Raw genomic sequence first — 23,075 nt, forward strand, 5'->3', positions numbered from 1 at the left:
ACCAAATATTTATATGTTCAACTATATTCAGCAAATTAAATGGTATTTGGATAAACCTTGTAATGACGTAACAAAGTGGAGACTGCAAATTCAACTATGTACAGTAAAAGAATAAAGAATGGCTAAATTAAATAGGCTGTAGCCGAAGCTAGTATGTATAAATGTCATCTTCAATGGAACTCCATTGCCGTAGCTTCAGTTCATTTACATCGTTCATTAACAATGTATTATCGCATAGTAAACTCACAAATCACCCTCCAGTTTCCTCCACCGAAGCTCCAACTTCACCAAAACACCATAATCAAAATCAACAAGCGCACCCATTTCCTCAAACCCGCGTTCCCACGTTTCATTCGCTTCAATATTAACCGCCAAAATCCCATTTCCAAGGTTCAAATGTACCCAAATTTTGATTTTTTAGTCTACTTTGGCGGCTTTCTCTTTCTTTCTGCTTTTGTTTGATTGGGTTTATGTATGATCTTGTAGGTTGTGAGAAGCTCAATGGGTAAAGATAGAGTCTTGTATGATAAGGAAGCTGCATTGCTAGTTAATTCTTGTATTACGGGTAATTTGGCGCCGGTGTTAAGTTTGGAGCAAGGATTGGATGCGATTAAGGCGGCTGTGGAGGAGCTGAAGGCTAATCCGCCTACTTGTTCAAGTGGGATGTATAGATTTCAGGTGATACAAATTTGTTAATTCGTTCACTTTTGATTGAGGTTGATTATTGTCTATTGTAGTCCTGCTGTTTGAACATTTGTCTGAGAGAGGATTTGAATTGCATTATGGTGACATGATCATCTTACTTTTCTTGCTCCTGTTTTGCTTTTTCATGTATGTTGTTTGGGTCATGCTATCTGTTGAATCAGTCAAACGCTTTTTATCGATAACAATATGATCAGTTTTGTGCTTTTTTCTCACATTTTTTTGAATTGAGGCTCATGGCGTATTTCCATGTCGAGTCTGTTTTTAGTGTGACGAGATTTCCTAGCTTTGTCGTAAGGTTGCAGTGTAGTTTGTTATTATACTGTGGACTGGATAGTGAATAAATGAAAGAAGTCACATGTTTGAATTATCGTGTTTACTCAATGTACTTCATCCATCAGCTGGAGGATTTTCCAAACGGTCGTCTCCCATCCAAATTTGTGCTCTAATTGATTTGTATTGAAGTCCCATGGACACAGCATTCGTCACAGGTGGCACGTAGAGAAGATCCAGATGAAGATATTGCTGCAATAAAAGAAGTGAGGAGGAAGGTGGGGGAAAATATCGTACTTCGTGTAGATGCAAACAGAAAATGGACTTATGATGCAGCAGTAAAATTTGCTCATGGCGTCAAAGAATGCTGCTTGCAATATATTGAGGTATATGCCTTGACATCTTTTTATATCATGAGCTGTCATTGGTTTCAACCAAGAAGACCCCGTATACCAGATTCTGCCATGTCAGGAAATTGTTTTAGTCAAATAAGTTATTTTGATAGCCAAGTCTCATTTCACTTTATGGGGTTACAGGATCCTGTTGATAATGAAGATGATATAGTGAAATTCTGCGAACAAACCGGGTTGCCAGTGGCTTTGGACGAAACCATCAACTCTGTCACATAGAATCCTCTTCTTGTCCTTCAGAAATACAACCACTCTGGAGTAGCTGTTGTTGTAAGTACTAACTCAATTTATTGGTGATTTACATGATTTTACGAAATTTGAAGAGTTCGTGTTACTGATATATTTTGACCTAAAACTGTCAGGTCATCAAACCAGGTGTTATTGGAGGTTTTGAAAATGCTGCATTGGTTGCACGATGGGCTCAACAGCATGGAAAAATGACTGTTATCAGTGCTGCATTTGAAAGTGCTCTTGGTTTGTCCGCCTACATCCAATTTGCTCGCTATTTGGACGTGCAGAATGCTGAAATGCAGAGTTTGATGAAAAAGGAACAACCACAATCGTCCACGGCTCATGGTTTCGGAACCTATAAGTGGTTCAAGGAACAAGTGACAGCCGAGCCTCTAGATATCCATCACAATCCACAACATGGCTCTGTAGAGGCGGATGCTGCTGATGCGGGTCACTTCCTCCAAAAATGTCGACTAAATCCTGAAGCGGTTGTTAGAACCTCGGATGAGAAAGAGGTGAAAGAAAACCAAATAGCAGTTGATACAGAAGGTGTCTCCTTCTCCATAAATGTGCTTGAGACTGGTGAAAGCAATGATGTAAGTAATAAATTACATGAATTTAAGTTAAACAAAACAGATCCATATATCTACGAAAAACATTATATGATCTGATAACTTGGTGGAATCTTCCCATTACTGAGCTTTTTTTTTCTTTTCCTTGCGTTGTTACAACCAATACAGGGTAGCGCAGTCATGTTTCTTCACGGATTTCTTGGAACCAGTGGAGATTGGATCCCCATCATGAAGGCCATCTCAAGCTCCACCAGATCCATAGCAATTGATCTTCCTGGTCATGGTGGATCGAAATTGCAATATCATGGGGAAAATGATTCAGACAGACCTAACTTATCAATTGATGTTATGGCTGAGGTCTTGCACAAGGTGTTGAAAACTCTCACTCATGGAAAGGTCACACTCGTTGGATACTCAATGAGAGCTCGGATCTCTTTATACACGGCCCTAAAATGTAGCGACAAGGTGGACCAACACATCTCCCTAACTTTGTCAGCGTGCGAATCATAATTTACTTCTGTTGCTAAATGCTGCCTATATTTATGTATTATAACAGATTGAGCGAGCTATGATAATATCTGGAAGTCCGGGATTGATAGATGATGATGTAAGAACAACCCGTGAGGCTAAAGATGACTTCAGAGCTAGCACACTCATCTCAAACGGGTTAGAATTCTTTTTAGACACTTGGTATGCTGAAGAACTCTGGGCTAGGTAAATATGTTGCAACACTGTCTATTTGTGCATTTGTCGTATATTTTATTACTTGGATGAATGTCTATGAACTCGTTGCTACCGTTTTCTCCATCAACAGCTTGAGAAGTCATCCTCACTTCAAACAGACAGTGGCCAAACGTTTGAAGCAACAAGACTTGCACACTCTGGGAAAAGTGCTGTCCGATTTAAGCATCGGAAGGCAACCGTTAGTTTCTAAACTTATCTACACATCGTGTGTGATTCATCTTACTCTTTACTTGAGACTAAGAATCAATCTTTCTCTTCCTTGTCCGTCTCATAATAGATCACTGTGGGAAGATCTGAAGCAGTGCAAAGTGCCACTTCAGCTCGTTGTGGGAGAAAAGGATGCCAAGTTCAAGGCAATCGCGATTGAGATGCAAGCAAGAATCGTCCCCAAAAACAGCTTTCCATTAGTGGTCGAAATTCCAAGTGCTGGGCATGCTGTACATGTTGAGAACCCCCTTGCTGTTATAACTGCTATAACACAGTTTGTTAAGACAGTGAAGACCACTTGAGTTGATTTTGATTTTTGTATCTTTCAATAAAAGCATTAGTTAATTTGTCTATCTCGTTTGTAATAAGATCCAAGTTCTTACACACACTGACACACACATACACAGAGAGAGAGAGAGAGAGAGAGAGAGAGGAAATATGCATATTTTCCCATAAAAAGAAAGAAATAATGTATAATTAATCATATTCCGACTCTGCCTCATGCCAATATTGGAAACCAAAAATATGAGGCATACTGTAGTTCTAGCTGCTTTTAGCAAAATTTAAGAAGAATCCGAAAAATCAATCCTAGGAATCTTCATCACTAAATCAAACAATCAACTGAAGTTTGAGGCACACCTTCTGTCCTTGCCTCACTACCATAATTTACACACGAAACTGAAACGAATCCCCTCTCTTCACGGGCAGCAAATCCCGTCTGCGCCTTGCTTCCCAGGAACATGCTGCACGAGATGTTCCACCTCGTCGGCGAATCCACCGGGTACATCGACTGGTAGATGGACGAGAACGCTGCGTCCCCGTGGTCCACCGTGCTGAACGAGTCCCTCGTGCTCTCTGTTGTGAACGACGAGTCGTCCGAGGTTGTGAACACGGACCAGTCGCTCGACGCAGCATCCGAGAACTCTGTGTAATTTCTCAGACTCGACGGCCTGCTTCTGCTCTCCCTTATCAGCATCCCATTGCTGCTCTCCGGAATCGTCTCATTTCCAACGAGGTTGTTCGGCTCTGGCCTTGACGCCCTTTGGCCCTTCAACGACCTATTGCGAGGAGCCTGGTTCCGGCTGGACTTCCCACATCTAGTAGGGCGCGGATGCGACCTGCGAAAAAACACGATATCATCTCTGTTTCTTTGTCAACATCTCAGAAATCATCGTTTTCTTTAAAAACTTACCTCATGTAGAACAGAATGTATGCTCCTTCGGACATGACATGGCTCAGTTCGACTGGTTGAACCTACATAAATAGAGGCAAAACAGAGGGATTGTGATACACGGTAGTGAAAACGAACCAACATTGAGTAAACTTGGGGAGATTTGTACCTCTGTGTCGTCAACCCTGAACCAGTTGCTCTGCAGATCTTTCACGTACGAGGTGTAGTGACCAGAAAAAGACGCATTGGATGTGTCGTGGTGAACGACGACAGCATAGAGCATGTAGAGCGGAGGTATGTCGTCGGTGCCAGTCATGAATGGAATCATATCCAGCATTTCAGGAAAAGTTATGCACTTATTTATCTTACCATAGTTTCCTTCCTATATTTTTTCAAAAAATTAGGGTTAGGATAACATAAAATGCAGAAATTCAATGCATCCACACAAACACAATCAATGGCAATAAGACAATACCTGAAATCTCTTTAACACTATAGTTAGGATGTTGGGAGCCTCTTTTATGTGTAGTTGCTTCCGAGCGTGAACATATGTAGCACACCTTTTATACAAAAATTATAAGAACAAAGATAAATCAAAATAAATTGTGTATTATCAAAGAAAAAGTTGATGCATGGATAATAAAATACACCTTGCACATCTATACATATTGTCCCCAACAAGATCTTCTTCGCTGGTAAACTGTGTTAGCGCATCCTCCAACGACTTCACCCAACCGAATATCTCCAGAGTAAGATCCATCATTTTCTCATACCTTTCAGATTCATGGTGACATATCATACATTTGACCTATTTTACAAAGGGGCACTGTGAGTTATTGAACGGAAAAGGGGCATCTCGATAATAAATATTTCCGCTAGTATAGTAAGCAAGATCAAGCACCTTTGATCTGAGAGTTCCACCAAATGTATGTTGTATAAAAGTCGTATCCTGCTGCTTGGGATCAATGACATTTTCTCCACCAAAACCCTCGAGACATATTGTTTGCATTGAGGCCACGAGAAGCCTGAGTATGCACAGCATTGCCGCGTTAACTATAATGGAAATGCACAAGTTTTCCTTTCACAGATAAAGTTCTTTAACAGTACAGGCTATATCAGTTAAAATATACGAGAAATTTGATCAAATGCTAAAAGAAAAATACCTTAAAAATTCATGAGCATCTTCCTGACTTCCATAACCAATCTGAGCATTAAGACTTCTAATATACAAAAGAATATTTATGGGTGATAGAGGACCCCCATTTTTTCCCAGCATCATTACAAGCTGCTCGAGCTCACACGTTAGACACCAATCTTTGGCACATCCTGCATGCACAAAGGACATCAACGGGTGATCACAAAAGATATAGTTTAGCAACTTCATGATGGAAAAACAAATACCAGTTCTGGAATGTGTTTGGCAAAGAAGGTAAATGATCAGAGGCTTTGTGAATATTAAACACTGCAATACGGCATTTGCGTAACAGCTGCAGAAGAAAACAATGGGTCAGTTTGCAACTCTCACTTTCACATTGCAGTATTTTCCCAGTGTTCATTTTGTATGCAACTCTCACTTTCACATTGCAGTATTTTCCCAGTGTTCATTTTGTATGAGAGCACAAGATATAATTTACCTATTCCCGCAATTTACAAGTCCTCTAGGAGTCACATTGAAATTTTCATACTGAAAGCACTTCACAAATTCTTCATATGGGAAAATCATCTGGCAGATAAGAGAAGCCCGAAATGAAAAATTTTGTCAACGAATATATGTGATACATAGTATTTCATTAACAAACACAGTTGGAATCCTGGAACTCTAGCAAACAACTTCTTTTAACTCACCTTGACCTTTCTTTTCTTGGTTGTACTATCTTCTAAATGTTGATGATTGTCAACTTTTGCTGAATTTTTCATACCCTTCATCCTCGTCATATCTAGGTTTGATGCACGGTTACTTGCTGCAGTGGATGAGTTTACTATCCCAAAATTGTTCCCACCATCTAATGCATTTTGACATTCTATTTCTGCCCTATCAGTTCCATCCTTGGACGCATGAGGATTGTTAGCATGCCGTTCTGAGAGGGGAAAGTTCACCTCTCTCAGCTGCAACAAACAATCATTGAAATTTTCAGAAAATTTGTTTTCCAAGTTTCCAACATATTACATCCGAATATCATCTATATGTGGAGAGATATATATAGACACACAAGTAAAATATGGGACGGGGTAATGTTTCTCACATAAGGATCTTCTGATGGCTGAGATGAATTAGGGAGAGTGAAACTACTACCACAGGCTTCAACGAAGGAGCTCAATCCAGCACCATCTGCTGTTTTTGAAGAGTCTACCTGGCCAGTAAGAAATGTGCCAAACTCTGCTGATAGTTTGTTTATGACTGATTTCTGAGATGCACTTAGCACCATTGCTGAAGTAGTTGTAGGAGTCAGTGCAGTTAGAGGATGCAACACTAAATCCTCTGAGAAAGCACCGTCAAGGCTAGGCTGCTGCACATTGTATTGGAAGGTAGATTGTTTGGTAGTTTCACCATATGACTCCCTTCCACGAGATCCTTCCTCTAAGCCACACTTAAGGGATGACCTATGGCAGTCTTTACCCATTTGCTGGCACTCAAGCTTGTGAACATCCCTCCAATGAACGATCTGACACCTTCCAGAACTGCAGAGATGTTTGAGTTAGTAGTGACGTAGTGATAATCAAGCTGACAGTTGATGAAAGATTCAAAAGTGTCCTGACAGCTTCTGAATTTTTTTGATGAATTATCAAATACTATTAATATAAAAATTGTTGAAAACTTCTAGTAGTATGGTGAGTTGTAGGGTAAAGTCGAGAAATTGGCATACCAATACCAAACAGACTTGCATTGTGAGCAACGGGTCCCAGCTGGGTTGAAGCATCTTGCACATTGATGAATCCCACTGTTTGGCATATGCACTACGGGCAAAATACCACCAACATCCATAGGGTCAACTTGCAGAGCTTCCTCGGCTGCTTCACTAGCAATCAAACTTATCCCCTCCTCTTTTTTGGAAGTCTCACTCCATTTTCCTAATATGAAATAGGTAACCAGAGGAAGGACAACAAATACGATAAATAAAGCTGGTACATCGGTTTCCCTTGGCGTAAGCATGTCCTACCAATCGTACTCATGTCCAGTACAACTGCAGAAAATGGTGTTCTTCCAAACAGCGAACCTCCTTAGCTACACTCACTCGCTCAAAAGATCAGGTATCAATGATATGTAGCGCACATAACCATCTGTTACACTTCAATGCATGTGCTCCTTACTTCAGAAACACAAGTGAAATAATGAATGAAAACGAAACCGGAAAATCCAACCATAAACCAAACAAACTGCGTGTTTGATCACATTTAAAAACTAAATCCCTGTCATGAATATGTATTGTTTAAAACTCTAAATATATTCCTTTGATCAATCTCCTACAATAACTCAGTAATTTAATCGACATTTGGATCTGATTCTTTAATTCCATTACATAGAAAACCAATCAACAGGTCAAAAAATCACTCAATCATAATATATAACAGATGTCAAGTGGAAAAATTATTCCTACAAAATAATGTTACATAATAGCACTAAAACCAAGCGTCTAGATAACAAGATTTCCATAAGAGCTCATCTCAATCATTGAGATTCACAGAAACATGCAAAGGTAGCTAATGAGTATTTAATGCTGTATCATGAAACCTATGCAAGACAAGGTAGCAGTTCATCTAGTCATGTTGCGCATAATATAATGTTTCTCCATTATGGCATCGAAAAGGTTAAGTCGCAAAGATAAGGTTATGTCCCAAAAAGCACCATCACTATCCAATAACGTTTCAGAAAGTAGTGTTGCTACCGTGTATACAGAATTCATGACGGAAATCATCAGTTATGGACGGAAAGTATCAAATTATTTCCTTGTAGAGGAACATCGAGGTGTACAACGAGATTCCCTACGTTATAGGTATCATACAAAAATTATTAATATCACAGACGAGATGCCACCAAAGCATGCCTCACAACGTTACACGTGTTTTCCCTCCAAATGCAAACGTTAATAAAGTTACTTTTTTTGTTCAGTCATTGGAACACGGAACAGAATGGCTAAAACTAACACATTTAAGATCACATTTGTTTATTTTTTGTTTTAAATTATGGAGTTTTTCATCCCATATTAATGTAGTACTATAATTTATAAATTATTACAGAAAGATCAGTATTCAAAAAACATGAAGAGGGAATTTTATTAGCAGTTTAGCTAAGGGCTTCAAAAGTGAGTCACAGAGGGCATATCTTCAAATTACTACAACAAACAAATAATTGTATCCTTTGTCTGCATTCATAACCAGCGCGATAAATGCAAGTAAGCAAAGTGTGTGATAAGATACTCCACTTTAGGCTCATTTTGGCAAGTTAATAATCTTCTGGATCGAGACTTCATTAACTCGATAACGACAAAAAAGTTTACACTTACCATAAAAATTAGTCATTTACCCTAAATCTCATTTAGTTTCATGCTAAACTGCCAATGTTTCAACACAGAAAAGGTTGTCAAGAAACAGGTTCACAAAAATCTCATTTGACTGGAAAACCAAAAAACCGTAGAAGTCTAAAATGAGAATACCTCAGCTTCAGGTGAGGTGAATAAAAAATTTGCATAAAGAAGCAATTATTCCAGGTTGAACAACCATGTCAGAGGCAACTAACTATACATGCCATAGAAACTCATCAACTTCAAAATGCTTAAGTAGATTACCTCATTTAACCTAAAACAAAAAAAAAATCAGAATTAGTCTCTTGTATGGGAAGCTCCTAGCAACAAATTAAACCCAAGTAATTTATTTCCCCTTAAAGGTTAATTTTTTATCCAACACCACACCATTAAAGTTTTAATCTTTGCGTAGATTTCGTGAAAACAAAAAAAACCCACATCAAAATGATATTCAACCCAAAGATTCTGTCACGAAAAATGTGAATGCATATACAGAAAATACATACATGTGAAATTTCATGTGGAAATCACATAAATATAAGAATAAATACAAAAAAAAATAACCTAGCTTTGAAAATTGTCACAGAGAAGTGAGCTGCAGAAACGGTACCTATCTTTTGGTTCTCAGATTGTAGGAAAATTTTAAAAAAAACGCAGTTAAATTAGTCTTCCATTTCAGCAAACCAGTTTCTCACTTATGCTTTCTTCTTTGTTCAACTTTTAAGGCAGGGAAATGATTCCATGTACACTCATCACAGGTGCACCCGTATCAATTTCCAGAAAGCTGAGGTGGAGGCTTTTCATTGGCTTGAATGTATGAAGGTGGACTCACTCCGATACGGCGATACCCCCAATTTCTATTTTAGCTTATACTAATATTAATACTAATAATAAGTTGTTATTATTATTATTTTATTTTTTATTAGTGACTAACTTGATTTAGAAAGTAAGTACAGTACAATCCTACCTGTTTCATTTAAATATCAAAATACTAATATAAATAGTATTAAGTCAAGTAGAGTGAGTGTGGTGTGGTTAGTTTTTCTGTGTGGGGAAGAAATTAAGCTTATAGTTGAAGATATATTAACTAAATTTGTGGTTAAGATCACGTATTAATTTTGTAGTATTATAAATCATGGTATCACGAAAGTTTAACAACTTTATATAAGGTGTACTATAAAAGTTTGTAAATAAACTTTGATGAAACACCGTTTTAATTTGTGAGAAGGCAGGCAGCACTAAAATATTTCAAGGCAATAATTGCATAAAATATTGATGCTAACATTGTCTTACTTCGAGTGGGTCCGAATATATGTTGTCAGTCTTTTTATTATAGTTGTTATTAATATTCAAGTTTTTTTTAAGAGTCACACTCTTTAATTCTTTTGTTCTCTAATAAGAATCTCATTGATAGTTATGACACTTTTTCTATTTTATCTCTATTTAATTTGTAAAATTTTGCAATTAATTACATGCTACTCCTGATTATTGATGATAAGGCTATAAAGGGAAAAAAAATTATTCTCTTAATATTTATGATTTGAGTGATGGAGACACTTAACTAATAAACAAAGGAAGTATGTCATAATTTTAAATTCATCAAAAAAACAAGAATTCATGTCGCACGTTTGGGACCATAATTAGGTAATGAAACATATGACCATAGATGACCAATAATAATTACTATTAGAAAAAATAAGCATTGATGAATGAATGATAAAGTTTTTGACAGCTACATGCAATAATAGGGAGCATGCATGTGCATAATGAACAAAATATGCAGATTGGGAATATTTCAGAGTAGAGACATGCATATCCTAAGTCTTTATTAAATTTATTTTTGGCCTTTATTTATTCCATCCTTGGTTTATTCTTTGTCATATTCTTTTGCTTTTTAATCTTCGTGGTGGTCTTACAAATTAAGTTTTTTTTTTGTGCAGCATTTATTTATTTTTGTGGAGGATGTAAAAACTTGATTTGTTGGTGACCTTTAATTTTGTCGAAATATCAAGTACAAGGCTCATCAATATCTCCGAAAGGCCATGTGGAGTACCATTTTTCTTGATTGGTGCCCTAGCTATTTATCTAGTTTGGTGAAAGGCCTCAATCAAATTATTATTTTATTATTTTCCATTTTAAAAAATCATTTAATTTTAATTGATTAATAACCATGTTTTTACATGGATGTTCTAGTTGAGTGAGATACTTGTGTTGGCCGTGACCAAATCTTCCCCTTTTTTATGGGGACCATTTTGACCTTAGAGAAATCTCATATTCTAAATTCTTGCCAACATCATGACTGATTAGTAGTGATTATAGTTTCGTCAACACAAATATATTCTTAATTAGTTGTGAGAATCTAGGAATTTATTTGGTGCTATCATACGTTATACGCATATTAATAGTAAGGTTTAGTTTGCCTTTAATAAAATAAAATGTTTAATTAGTTAAAATGAGGGATGAATCGTAAATTTATTAGCTTGTTTAAATATAGTATTATATTTTTTCTTGCCACATCAGGGTATCGATTAATTAGATTTGAATATTTTAGCACTATTTAATAGGTACTCATATTATCATATAGTTCCTCTTTCTCCCCAGTTGAGTAATTCCGATTTCCATAATCCTTAATTTTTCTCCCTGTTAAAATTAGATTTATTTAAATTGACGTCCGTTGGAACATATTCTTAATCGATAAACATAATTTATACACACTATAATAAAACATTTATCCATCAATTTTTTATATTAGGAAAAGCATGCTTATTATGCAGTTAATTTTATTGTAAGATTTCTTGTTTTCTTCCATAAGAAAATTACTACACATCAATTTTAAATTGCACATGCATATTGAGGATTAGTATAACATTTAACATCTCTCTCTCACACACACGGAATCTATTTTATTATATTTTCTCAAGTTTAGTGATATATATGTATTTAATTATTTGAATTTGAGGTAATTCCATGTTATTGTTTCCGAGAATTTCACTATAAAGTCAAAAAATGGATAGCATGCGTAATCTCCAGAGTAATGGACTTTACTACCAAGCCAACAAACGGATAACATACATAATCCCTAAGGTGTTTGTTTTTACTTTTATTAATTAATTGTTACATAATTTTTTTGTGAGATCAGAATTATAAGTAAAATATCTATCTGCGTATCTGTTTGTGGCATGAGATTAATCATTAGTGCAATTTTTTTTCGGTTTCACCTTGTTTGTGGTCTTAGTTAGATTTGGGTCGTTTTTTTGGTACGTTGATTTTAGTTATGATATGTAAGTGTTAGGAAATATAATGCGAAAAATAAAAGATTATTGCAGAAAGTAAAGGACGGGGAGAACTTTAAAGACTACATTGTGAATGACTTGAATTATATTCTCTCCATGGTTACACAACTATATATAGACTCTAATTCTAGCTAAACATGGAAAATATATTCTAATTATACTAATATCCTTTTTATTTGATTTTCCATAATCTTCATTGATTTCCTTCTTTATTCTTGTCATATCTTCATCACTTGTCTTATTGTTCTCCAATTAATTAATTTCTTTATTCCAACACTCCCCCTCAAATTAAGTATCGAGTTTTTCGACACTTAACTTGCACGATCTTTAATTTGATAAATAGTTTATACTCGTATTTAAGAGTTCTTCAATTCCCATTGATAGTTTATGCTCGTATCATAGAGCTTCTTCAATTCATCATTGATAGTTTAAACTTGGGTCATCTTTGGCCTTTTTTGCTATAGAGGCAACGATCGATCTTTAGTGATCGAACCTGCTCTGATACCATGTTAGGAAATATAATGCGGAAAATAAAAGATTATTGCAGAAAGTAAAGGACGGGGAGAACTTTAAAGACTACATTGTGAATGACTTGAATTCTATTCTCTCCATGGTTACACAACTATATAGACTCTAATTCTAGCTAAACATGGAAAATATATTCTAATTATACTAATATCCTTTTTATTTGATTTTCCATAATCTTCATTGATTTCCTTCTTTATTCTTGTCATATCTTCATCACTTGCCTTATTATTCTCCAATTAATTAATTTCCTTATTCCAACAGTAAGTACGAATTTTTTCCAAGGTCATTTACATTTACATAATTATATTGCTTTGACAGTGAATATGTTGTATGTTGATATTCCCTCTGGCGGATCCAGAAAAAGAAACTCGTAGGATCGGATATAATAAAAATAATACTAATAAATACTCCCACCGTCTACGAAAAATAGAGCACATTTGCCATTTTTGGTTGTCCACGAAAAATAGAACACGTTTAAAAAAGGAAAGTTTTCAACAACTTATTTTACTTTTTTCCCTTCTGGGGGGGTCCCCGGCGACGACGGGGGATGTCTATCGCCCCAGTTTTGATTTTTCGACTGGTTCTTCGCACACATCGACCCAAACGCCCTTGGGGTTTGATAGTTTCTCCTTAGATGACTTGGTGTTTGATACTATCGGAGCTCCGGAAACTCTCGTTCAAGGGGGGGCAGAACGGGGGCGTGGCGCCCCAAAGAAGAAGGGCAAGAAGAAGGTCGGCGAGTCGTCGCAGCCGGGTGAGGAGGAGGTACGGAGGAGCTGGACGGACGAGGAGAACGTCGCGCTCTGCAAGGCGTGGGTGAGTGTTTGCGACGATCCTCTCGTTTCGAACGAGCAGAGGATCGTCAACATGTGGGGCAAGATAGCAGCAGCCTACAAGAGATTTTGCCCGGAGGGGAGGCCACACAACAGGGAGGATTGCCGGAAGGCTTGGAACCGAATCAGGGTTGCGGTTTCCCGATTTTTGGGTTTGTACACCAACGCACTCCGCATGATGAGCAGTGGCCAAACGGAGGAGGACTGCAGGAGAATAGCGGAGAAAGCCTTCCCACTGAAGGGGGTATACAAGGACTTCACCTACTGGAACTGCTATCTTGTGCTGAACGAGTCCGAGAAGTTCCGAGTAGGTGTCGACTCTGGCTGACCGAAGAAGCAACGACTGAACTACACCGGCGATTTCAGCGGCAGCAGCGGTGGTTCCCACGACCTCCCCGAGACGACGCAGGAGTTCCCCACGCCACGTTCGGTCGGTGGCCGACCTCGCCCGATTGGGCGCAAGCGCGCTCAGCGGGAGGCGAGGGGGAACGCCGGGGCTTCCCAGGAAGTCCAGTCGGCATCCCCCCTTGGCCAATCCACCGAGGATCTCAAATTCTTCGCTCGCGCCCAAACGCGCGCTCAGTTGATCAAGACGATGGCCGAATGGCGGGTGGCGACGGATCCCGTGGAGAAGAGCGTGCTTCAAACCTTGCTCATGAGCCTGCAGGACGAGTTGGAGGCGGCACGGAGGGAGACCGGCGGCGGCGGCGGCGATGGTGGCGACAGCGACAGAGGCGGCGACGACGGAGACGAGGAGTGAATTGACACTCCTTTTTATTATTGTATTTTTTTTAAATTAATATATTTTTTAAATTATTGTACTTTTTTAAATTTTAATAGTATTATTAAATTTTTCCCGTATATGTCTCGTAAATTAAATTTCGTATATTGTGTGATTGTTAATTATTTCATTTTGTATATATTTGTTAATAGTGATATGGATATTATGTGGCTAGACTATGGCTGGGCTATTGCTGGGCTATTTGCTTGTTTTGATGATGTGGCAGGAGGATTTTTAGTGCTGATGATGTGGCAGTGGCTAGGCTATGGCTGGGCTATTGCTGTGCTATTCCTATTGTGGATGGCCTAAAAGGTAATTTGATTTATTAATTGGTAGATAGGCATTGATGGGGTTGGACAAAAAGACAAACATTGTCAACACAGACGATAGACAATATTTAAAGTTCAATAAATAGTTCATCCTTGTTTTTGCAGAGCATTTCATTCACCAAGTCATCATCGTCATTGGTCTAGTTGTTGTTACAAGTGCAAAAGTGATCAATTCAGATATTCAGGCAGTCAGTGACATTATTGCACAATGGTCTTCTTCCATCTGAAAATTCCATTTTCATTCATTAGATTGATTAGTGAATTAAATAAATACATATTCGACAATCATGATTGGCAAGATTAGAGTCTGGGGTTGAATTAGCAGGATAATAATATTGATGGTTTGTTCACAAGCGCATCTGTACAGAGCGGCTCGGCTCGGCTCGCCAGTTTTGCATGAGGAGCACTCCTCCCTCCTACGGCACACAAATCTTCCACCTTAAATGAAAATTCATTCATTAATTAATTTAGTACTAGTAGTAATAAATTTAATAAAATACTACTCCATAGAGAATGAGACACACACATAAAGGAGGTTCATCAACCTTGTCAGCCAATAGCAACTACAAGCACAAGCACGACTAAGAAAACCATCCTTTGAGAAGCCATTTTTCTGAGTTTTATTATAAGAAATTATTTTAATTGTATTATGTGTTGACTGAATGGATGATTTTCAACTACCGATTCTCCCCTCTCTCTCTATATATATATATATAGATAATAACATGATGTAATATCAAGTAAATTAAAATGAATGAAATAGGATGTCCACATATTTTCAACTTAATGTGGTCGTACCTCCGATTAAATTCCATTAATGTGATAACATCTCCAATTAAATTCCATTAATATGATGGTATTAAATTCCATTAGCAACGGGCCTTCAAAATATGGTATTCACTTGCGGGCCTTAGGGATCAGATCACTTAGGATTCACTAATTACCGATATCTCTTTATTATTGGACCAACACTGAGATGACTGATGCGAAGCTTATTTCCTATTCTTTACCCCGGATTTCATGTTAATTATAACTCACCAAGTCGTGCTTTGAGTGTAGTTTCGGGTGTTAGAAGCTGGAAGTTCATCGGAAATGCATAGCTGAGATTCCAGAGAGTTCGCCCGGTCGGGCGTTTTGATGTCGCTAAACGCCCGGTCGGGCGTTTCCATATTGTGCATGCGGAGTCCAGAAAGTTCGCCCGGTCGGGCGTTCTGATTTCAACTAAACGCCCGGTCGGGCGTTTCCCGCGAGGCCATGCAGTAGCCTTTCGCCCGGTCGGGCGATTACCTCCTTTGAATTCGCCCGGTCGGGCGTTTTAGTCGCGTAACTGCGATTTTGCAGTTGACCCAGCGGTTGATGGATCAAAGAGGCGGGGAGACGGATTTAGATTGGGGAAAAACGACAGAGAGGGAGAAAAATAGAGAGAAAGGAGGAGAGGAAGAAGAGAAGGAAGGCATTCCGGCCATTATTCCGACCATCCATTCCCGAATCCCGACTCCACTCGACGAGAGCATCACACCTATGGTTTTATTTCTACATTCTACCATGTGTATAGGCTAGGCTCTCTTTGTTGCTCCCAGTTGTAATCTAGGCTTGTGTATTTGTTTTAACACCTTGAATCGTATGTTTGATACCAACATTGTGTTTGATAATTAAAATGCTACGTTTTTGGCTAATGATGTAGTGTTGTTAAATCTTAACTATTGTCTCTTTAACATAGCTTAGGATTGATCGTTTGTTGGTATGCTTTCGATTTAGAACTGTTCAGGGGATAAATTGATAGTGGATTAGGTAAGTGATTATAGTAGACGACATTTATTCCCGCGCATCCGCAGGAATTAAATGTCGTTGAAAGTTGGTTCATGGAATAAGTGTTCAGCTGACTGTGAACTATACGTCGTAGACATGTTCAGTGCACGCGATTAGGTTGATAATTATAATCCCGTCGTATGTTTCGTTGTAAATGGTGTAAAACAACGCAAGCTTAGTGAGCAACTTGGAGTGACTTGTCTTTCTCGTATTAAAAATCTCGTTTCAGTAGTTTAAGTTAGTTAACCATCTCAAAATCAAAATAAAATATTTTTATGCTTTGTGTAGTCTTATTAAGCGTAAGCAATCTCGCCTCCCTGTGGATCGACACTTGAAATACTACTACGATACTGTATTCTTGCAGTAGTGTAGTATTATTAGAGTTAAAATAATTAAACTTGATAATCTTTATGCTTTGATTAAGAACTCTAAAATATCACATCAATGACCAATCTCATTAAGGAAAAGCCAATTACAAGGGATGTGTTACAACTAGAACAATTTGTGACTAGTACAAGATTTACAGAAAACTCTAGCCTATATCGGATCTGGAACCAACCAGATATAGCAAGCTACACTCTGTGAAATCACCTGCACACTTAACACAAAGGTAAAAGATCATTTCGGATCTAAATCATAAACGAAATACAAGAAACGAAATGGGACAGAAGATTTAGGATATGACTCAGGTCGCACACACGACTGTACAGGGCCAAGGACCTCCTCAATCTTCACCAACAAATCTCAAGGGAGCACAGTGAAACAATCGAACCCCAAAACCTAGGGTTTCTCCGATTACTACAACACAGTAGCCACCTCACACATCAAATGACTTACAACCACAGCCACAAGGCTTCAAGAACACACGAATCCCACAGATCTAAGAAATCAACCAAGGATCTTCCACCAAACAACCAGATTCGAACTCAACCGTTCGACACCAAAAGAAATCTCTGAATCAACACATGAGTTGAGAGATGTACACTCAGTTCTCACAAAAACAGAAAAGAGAGTCACCGGAGAAGAAGATCGGAAGGCATTTCTGATAGAGAGAGAGAGAGAGAGGTTCTAGAGAGAAGCCGGAGACGAAGCATGTAGAGAGAGAGAGCATTGAACAGACTGAGTAACCAAGAGCCGGATAGGGAGTGTTTAACACTCCAAACAAACACACCCTAGATCCAACGGTCCACACTCATGATCCGCGTGAGATGGCCACGTGGCAGCCATCGGAGCATCCTTGGGTCACCAATTATGAAACGGGCCAAACAATTAAATCAGCCCAGCTGATTAATTAACAAGCAAGCCCAATTGAAGTCCACAATATTTCACAAGAATGAATCTCGCAAACCAAACAGCAGATTGATGGTTTGTCTGGGGTAGTCGGGGTTGTGTTGCACCAAATAGGATGTCCACATATTTTCCACTTAGGGGGCGGATGGTAGGGTTGAAATACCACTTTTCATCGTTTGGTAGCTCTGAAAACTACCGCACAACGCAATCGGGTTTTCCCCACACATACTACTACTATCTATCACTTCTTGTTAACACAATCACGGGAAAAGAGAAAGGGAAAGTATTAGGGGAGGTTGTTTCTTGCTTGGGCTCTAAATATTTTAATTTACTCATATTATAAATGTTTTCAGGGTTTCTCCTATTCAACCAAACAACAACATTGTTTTTACATATGTTTATTTTTGAACCAAACACTAATGCATTCATGAAAAGTCCACTATCTACACATAACACACCCATCAAAATTAGTTTTCACCCTATCATCCCCCCTAATATCATACCATCTCTTTAATCTGCTCCAATTAAATTCCATTAGCTAAAACTTGCATTAATGTCGTTATATATATAGTTTTGTTACATCATACGTATATTCTTATTTTTTATTATTTTGAGATTCAACACTTAAAACTCTGTGTTTATAAAACAAGGCATCGTTCCATGATATCATGTGCAATAGATCGACAATTATCATTTAAATCATCAATTTTCATATTAATTACTATTCAATTTTATAAAATTTAAAATCTTAACTTTTTTATATTTTACTATTTATATTGTAGGGATAAGTTTTCTCTCTCCTTCTTTAAGTAGTATACTTACTTTTTTTAAAAAGGAAACATCACCATTTTACTTTATTTTCTCTCACACACTTTTTTTTAGGAAAGACAAATTTGATGGAATTTATCAGTTTCGTTGATTAATGTAGTAAATATGATACATTTATGTTTTGGGAAATTGATGCGAGATAAAAATTTGCATGTCTAAGTCGACAATATTTTGGACGCCGGAAACTTGATTAGTTGACTTGATAGTTGATACTAACGTACCTTGGATTTATGATTTATCTAAATTGAATTGAATGCCTATGGATCATAATTGATCATTATCGATTATATTTGAATCATACTATATTATTGTGCACTCACTATGGGCTGGATCAATTTATAATTATATGAGAGTGGGCCGTTTCATATAGGGCGATTATATATTTGGGTTTTAATTAGACGGGCTCTAATTCCGTGCATAAGCCCAAACTATTCGGCCCGTTTCCAACATTCCACAAAATATTGGCTTGAGAGAAAATGCATCTTTTTAACAATATCTGTTGTTACAATTAATTTTATTCTCTCATATGATACAACCTGTTGGTCCAAATATGATACAATATGATATGGTACTTCATTTGGTGAAACATTTTTTAGTAAAACAAATACTAGGATTTATGTAGAAAATCGTGAATAGAACAACATAACATATTCTAACCATTTGCGTATGTGGGCAGTTATGGTAGTAATTAATAGGTGTAATTGATTTATATAGATATTTAATAGAAACTATTAATTCGACCCAACTAATTAGATAAGATAAACTTAGCATAAATGGTTAATAGTGCATATTGGTTTCTTCTTTTTTAATCAGAAAGAATGATTAGACATTTAACCAACCTTAGCTCAATCTATCCCATAGAATTTGGGATAGTTAGGCACAATCTTTATGGTAGGGCTTAGAAGTATTATGATAAAAATTGAAACCCACCACTTTAATCCTGTTTCAGTGGATAGTAAATTTGTGAAATAAAATGATTGTACTCATGTGTCACAATCTTTATGATTAATAGGCTTAGTGATAGAGACAGCACCAATTTTCCTTTCCAATAAAGTAAGCAAAAAATTATTAGCTGTCCCTTTCGTTTTTCAGATCTATAATCCATTTATTGCAGTTTGATTCTATTAACAATCAGCCCACATTGACCTAACATACCATTCCATATCTAACGTAATGAAGGAACAAATGTGACAAAGTTTGCTCTCATTTGGCAAACCCTAGACTTCCCAAAGCAACATGCCAATACCAATTTCAATTGTTGTACCATGGCTGTTGCTTGTTTCACTGCTTTCAATCGAGATTCGTGCATTCAAGCAAATGATCGAGATCCTAAATTATAAATAGTTAGTATTACTGTGAGTGGAATAGAATAGTAGTCAAAACCACTGTCTGGTTCAGACAACAAACTCGCATGTTAATCGTACAATGAAGAAGGTTATCGTTGACTTCAAAAGCCGAGGAATGATCATCGCTAGCAATGGATGACCGATTGAAGAGCGAAAGTGGACCCAGCATGAAAAAATAGAAAAATAAATTACTGATATAGATATACTTCTTAGAGTAAGTTAAGTTTTGATCGTAACTTTACATTTCGAAGTCAAATTATTTGACGAAATTAAACAAAGCGGATTGATGTCCCTATTCTATTGCAAGCTCCGTCATTATCATAAAGAAATATACTGATATTAAGAGCAATATAGTGACCTTTTAAAGGGTTTAATTAATTTTGTAAGTGTTAGGCACTACTCTATCACAATCAATATTTGTTAATTGGACATATAAAAAGTTCTCTTTTATTTAACGACCTACCTTTTGTTTTGTAATCCTCTTTATGTAATTGATGGGGTACGAACTAAACAAACCCAACAGCAGTGACGGCCCATCAGCCCAAAGCCCAAGGAAGAGTATAAGTTCGGCATTACCAAAGAGTTCGGAGGAGTTCGGCATTACCAAAGAGTTCGGCCTCAGCCTACAGCTCGGTAAAAGCCAACCAATCAAGCTCTGCTCTTAGGTCGGCATCAAGCTCTACTCTCAGATCGGCAACCAAAGCAGTTCGGTCTCAGTAAGAGTTCGGCCTCAGCCTACAGCTCGGCAAAAGCCAACCAATCAAGCTCTGCTCATAGGTCGGCATCAAGCTCTACTCTCAGATCGGCAACCAAAGCAGTTCGGTCTCAGTTTTCGACCGAACAAGGAGTTAGTGGACCCATGCAGGATTTCCACAACTTCCAACACACCCACTACCACGTGGCGTCAACTCAGGCCACGATCTTAGGCCATGACCTACACGACCTCCACGACCTAGAGTGATGATGTAAGCCACGATCTTAGTTCAATGTATAAATAGAACTTAGATCTGGTAGAAAGGGGTTAGAATCTCTCTAGAGAAATAATCATATAGCAAGTCTGTGTTGTAAGCTGTAATTCGCAGATCAAGCAATACAAACCTGCCCTCATTTCTCCCCGTGGACGTAGATTTACCTCAGTAAATCGAACCACGTAAAATTCTCTGTGTCGTAATTTATTTTTACGAGCATTCATCATCATCGAAAATTCGCCGATTCATCACTGGCGCCGTCTGTGGGAAACAGAGAACCAAATTTGTGATAAAGCGAATTTTTGACCATTTTTTCAACCCAAAAAATGCATACCAGATCGCAGAGTACCCGTATTCCTGCCCGTGAGAACCAGGAGGAAGCCAATCCATCCCATAGGTCTGGAAAACAGCCTAGGGATAAATCCACCACCAGTTCTCATGGCGGAGGAACAAGCCGCTCCAAAAGCCGTCACACCGAGTCTTCCCAGCAGCCCGATTTGAACGGGGCTGTCAAGCTGTTTTTGGCTGAAAAGCAGGAGGAATTCTTAACCTTCCTGCAGAGAAGCCAAAAGCAGCCGGAGGCGAAAACGGCGGATTCTCTCTCTCCCTCCATACGAGACAGTCACTACCGCAGTAGTATCATGTCTTCCAGAAGAAAGAATCCTCGGTACCGGAATCACAGGAGAACTCCATCTCCTCCATACCGAAGAAATGTCGGGTTCGCCATGTACGGAGCATTGAGGACTCCGTTCTCGGACGATATTACCCGAACTTCCCTACCACAGAACTACCGAACTCCGTCGATGACCTATGACGGACTCGTGGATCCTCATGATTTCTTGGGACGCTATCAATATAACATGGCGAACCAGGGTCTCAACGAGGTCCACATGTGCAAGCTGTTTCCCGAGCTGCTAATCGGGAACGCAAGAAGGTGGTTCGATAGCCTCCCTCAAGGCAGCATTAGATCCTACCGAGATCTAATGGATGCTTTCCACAGGAGGTTCTTTCAGAAAGCGGAAGCCAGAAGCACTTCGGCTCAGCTGCTTTCTATACGTCAAGGTCGCGACGAAAAGATCAGCGATTTTATGACGAGATTCCACAAGGAATGCCTACAAGTAGATAATCTCAATGATCTACTTGTCATTTCGGCATTCCAAAATGGAATCCTGCCCGGAGCTCTCTACAGAAAGCTCGTGGAGTGCGGTCCGCAAACAGCTCAAGAGATGTGGGACATTGCGGACAAGTTTTCTCGTGCCGATGAGGCAGACCGTCGAAAACGGTCTTTAGACAGCTCATCTAGAGAAGACAAAAAGAAGCCCGGTCATAGCGATCAGAGGCATCCTCGCCGAACACCTTCTCCACTAAAGGAGAGATAGCGGTCATCCGAGGTGATCGAAAAAGAGCAAGTGTGTTCGCAGATTGCGCTTAAAAGTGCCGAGCAATCAGTTCGGCACCATCAAGCATAGCAATCACAGCAGCCGGAATCAGAGGCCGGCGAAATGACCGAAGTCACACCGGAGCCGAACTCGATGGTGTACGGCACTGAAGCCGTGATTCGGTTGAGATCGGCATATCCAGTCCCCGAACTCAAGTTCTCCTCAGAAATGAATGGTGATGGACTGAGAGCCGAACTAGATCTTGCCGAAGAAAGAAGAGAATTGGCCGGCCTAAAAGCAGCCAAGTACAAGGAGCAAGTAGCCCGGTATTACAACCAAAGGGTGAAGAAGCTGCAATTTCAAGTGGGAGATCTCGTCTTGAGAAACAACGAAGTAAGCCGAGCAGAAAAGCTGGGCGAACTCGAGCCCACATAGGAAGGTCCATATCGGGTGTCAGAAGTCCTCGGCAAAGGGTCTTACAAATTGACTCACGCGTCAGGAGCACAAGTACCCCGAACATGGTACGTTTCCAACCTCAAAAAGTTCCCTTTGTAAGAGACAGTCCGGTCAGTCAGTCTTATGTGTTTTCTTTGTTTTTTACTTGTTCTTGTCTCTACGTGCGTTGTGTCTGTCTATGTGAGTGTCGTCTCTTACAAATAAAACTGAGGTATCTCGTTCTTCAAAGGCTGATCCCCTTTTTAGAACATGCAAGCCAACGATTGTGTGTCAAAGCTTCTAAAGAGGATACAAGACCACAATTCAGCTTAAACAAGCAGTTCGTCTGAAACGAGCTGCAACAAGCCCACGATTGTGTGTCAAAACTTCTAAAGAGGATACAAGACCACAATTCTGCTTAAGAAT

General features: G+C 38.6%; 1 protein-coding gene and 1 pseudogene across 3 annotated transcripts; one reads left to right on the top strand and one right to left on the bottom strand.

Moving 5' to 3' along the window:
* The first annotated feature begins 194 nt into the window (after positions 1–194).
* Positions 195–3,441, top strand: LOC121800056 (annotated as a pseudogene).
* Positions 3,442–3,567: 126 nt separating this feature from the next.
* Positions 3,568–9,547, bottom strand: LOC121798001 (ubiquitin carboxyl-terminal hydrolase 15-like). Of its 3 annotated transcripts, XM_042196810.1 has the most exons (14): positions 9,441–9,504; positions 9,095–9,104; positions 7,175–7,618; positions 6,554–6,989; positions 6,156–6,416; positions 5,945–6,033; positions 5,712–5,797; positions 5,474–5,636; positions 5,212–5,335; positions 4,961–5,118; positions 4,786–4,870; positions 4,480–4,692; positions 4,332–4,393; positions 3,568–4,257 (listed from the first exon to the last, which is right to left on the bottom strand). In XM_042196810.1, the coding sequence occupies exons 3-14, from the start codon at positions 7,459–7,461 to the stop codon at positions 3,744–3,746; spliced, it is 2,478 nt and encodes an 825-aa protein (XP_042052744.1). In that variant the 5' UTR covers positions 7,462–7,618; positions 9,095–9,104; positions 9,441–9,504; the 3' UTR covers positions 3,568–3,743. The 3 variants fall into 3 exon arrangements, with proteins under 3 accessions (XP_042052744.1, XP_042052742.1, XP_042052743.1); XM_042196808.1 differs by lacking the exon at positions 9,095–9,104 and having other exon boundaries at positions 9,441–9,547; XM_042196809.1 differs by lacking the exon at positions 9,441–9,504 and having other exon boundaries at positions 8,963–9,427.
* Between the last annotated feature and the right edge of the window lie 13,528 nt (positions 9,548–23,075).

The sequence above is a fragment of the Salvia splendens genome, chromosome 4, assembly GCF_004379255.2.
Source record: "Salvia splendens isolate huo1 chromosome 4, SspV2, whole genome shotgun sequence".
NCBI classification, from domain to species: Eukaryota; Viridiplantae; Streptophyta; class Magnoliopsida; order Lamiales; family Lamiaceae; genus Salvia; species Salvia splendens.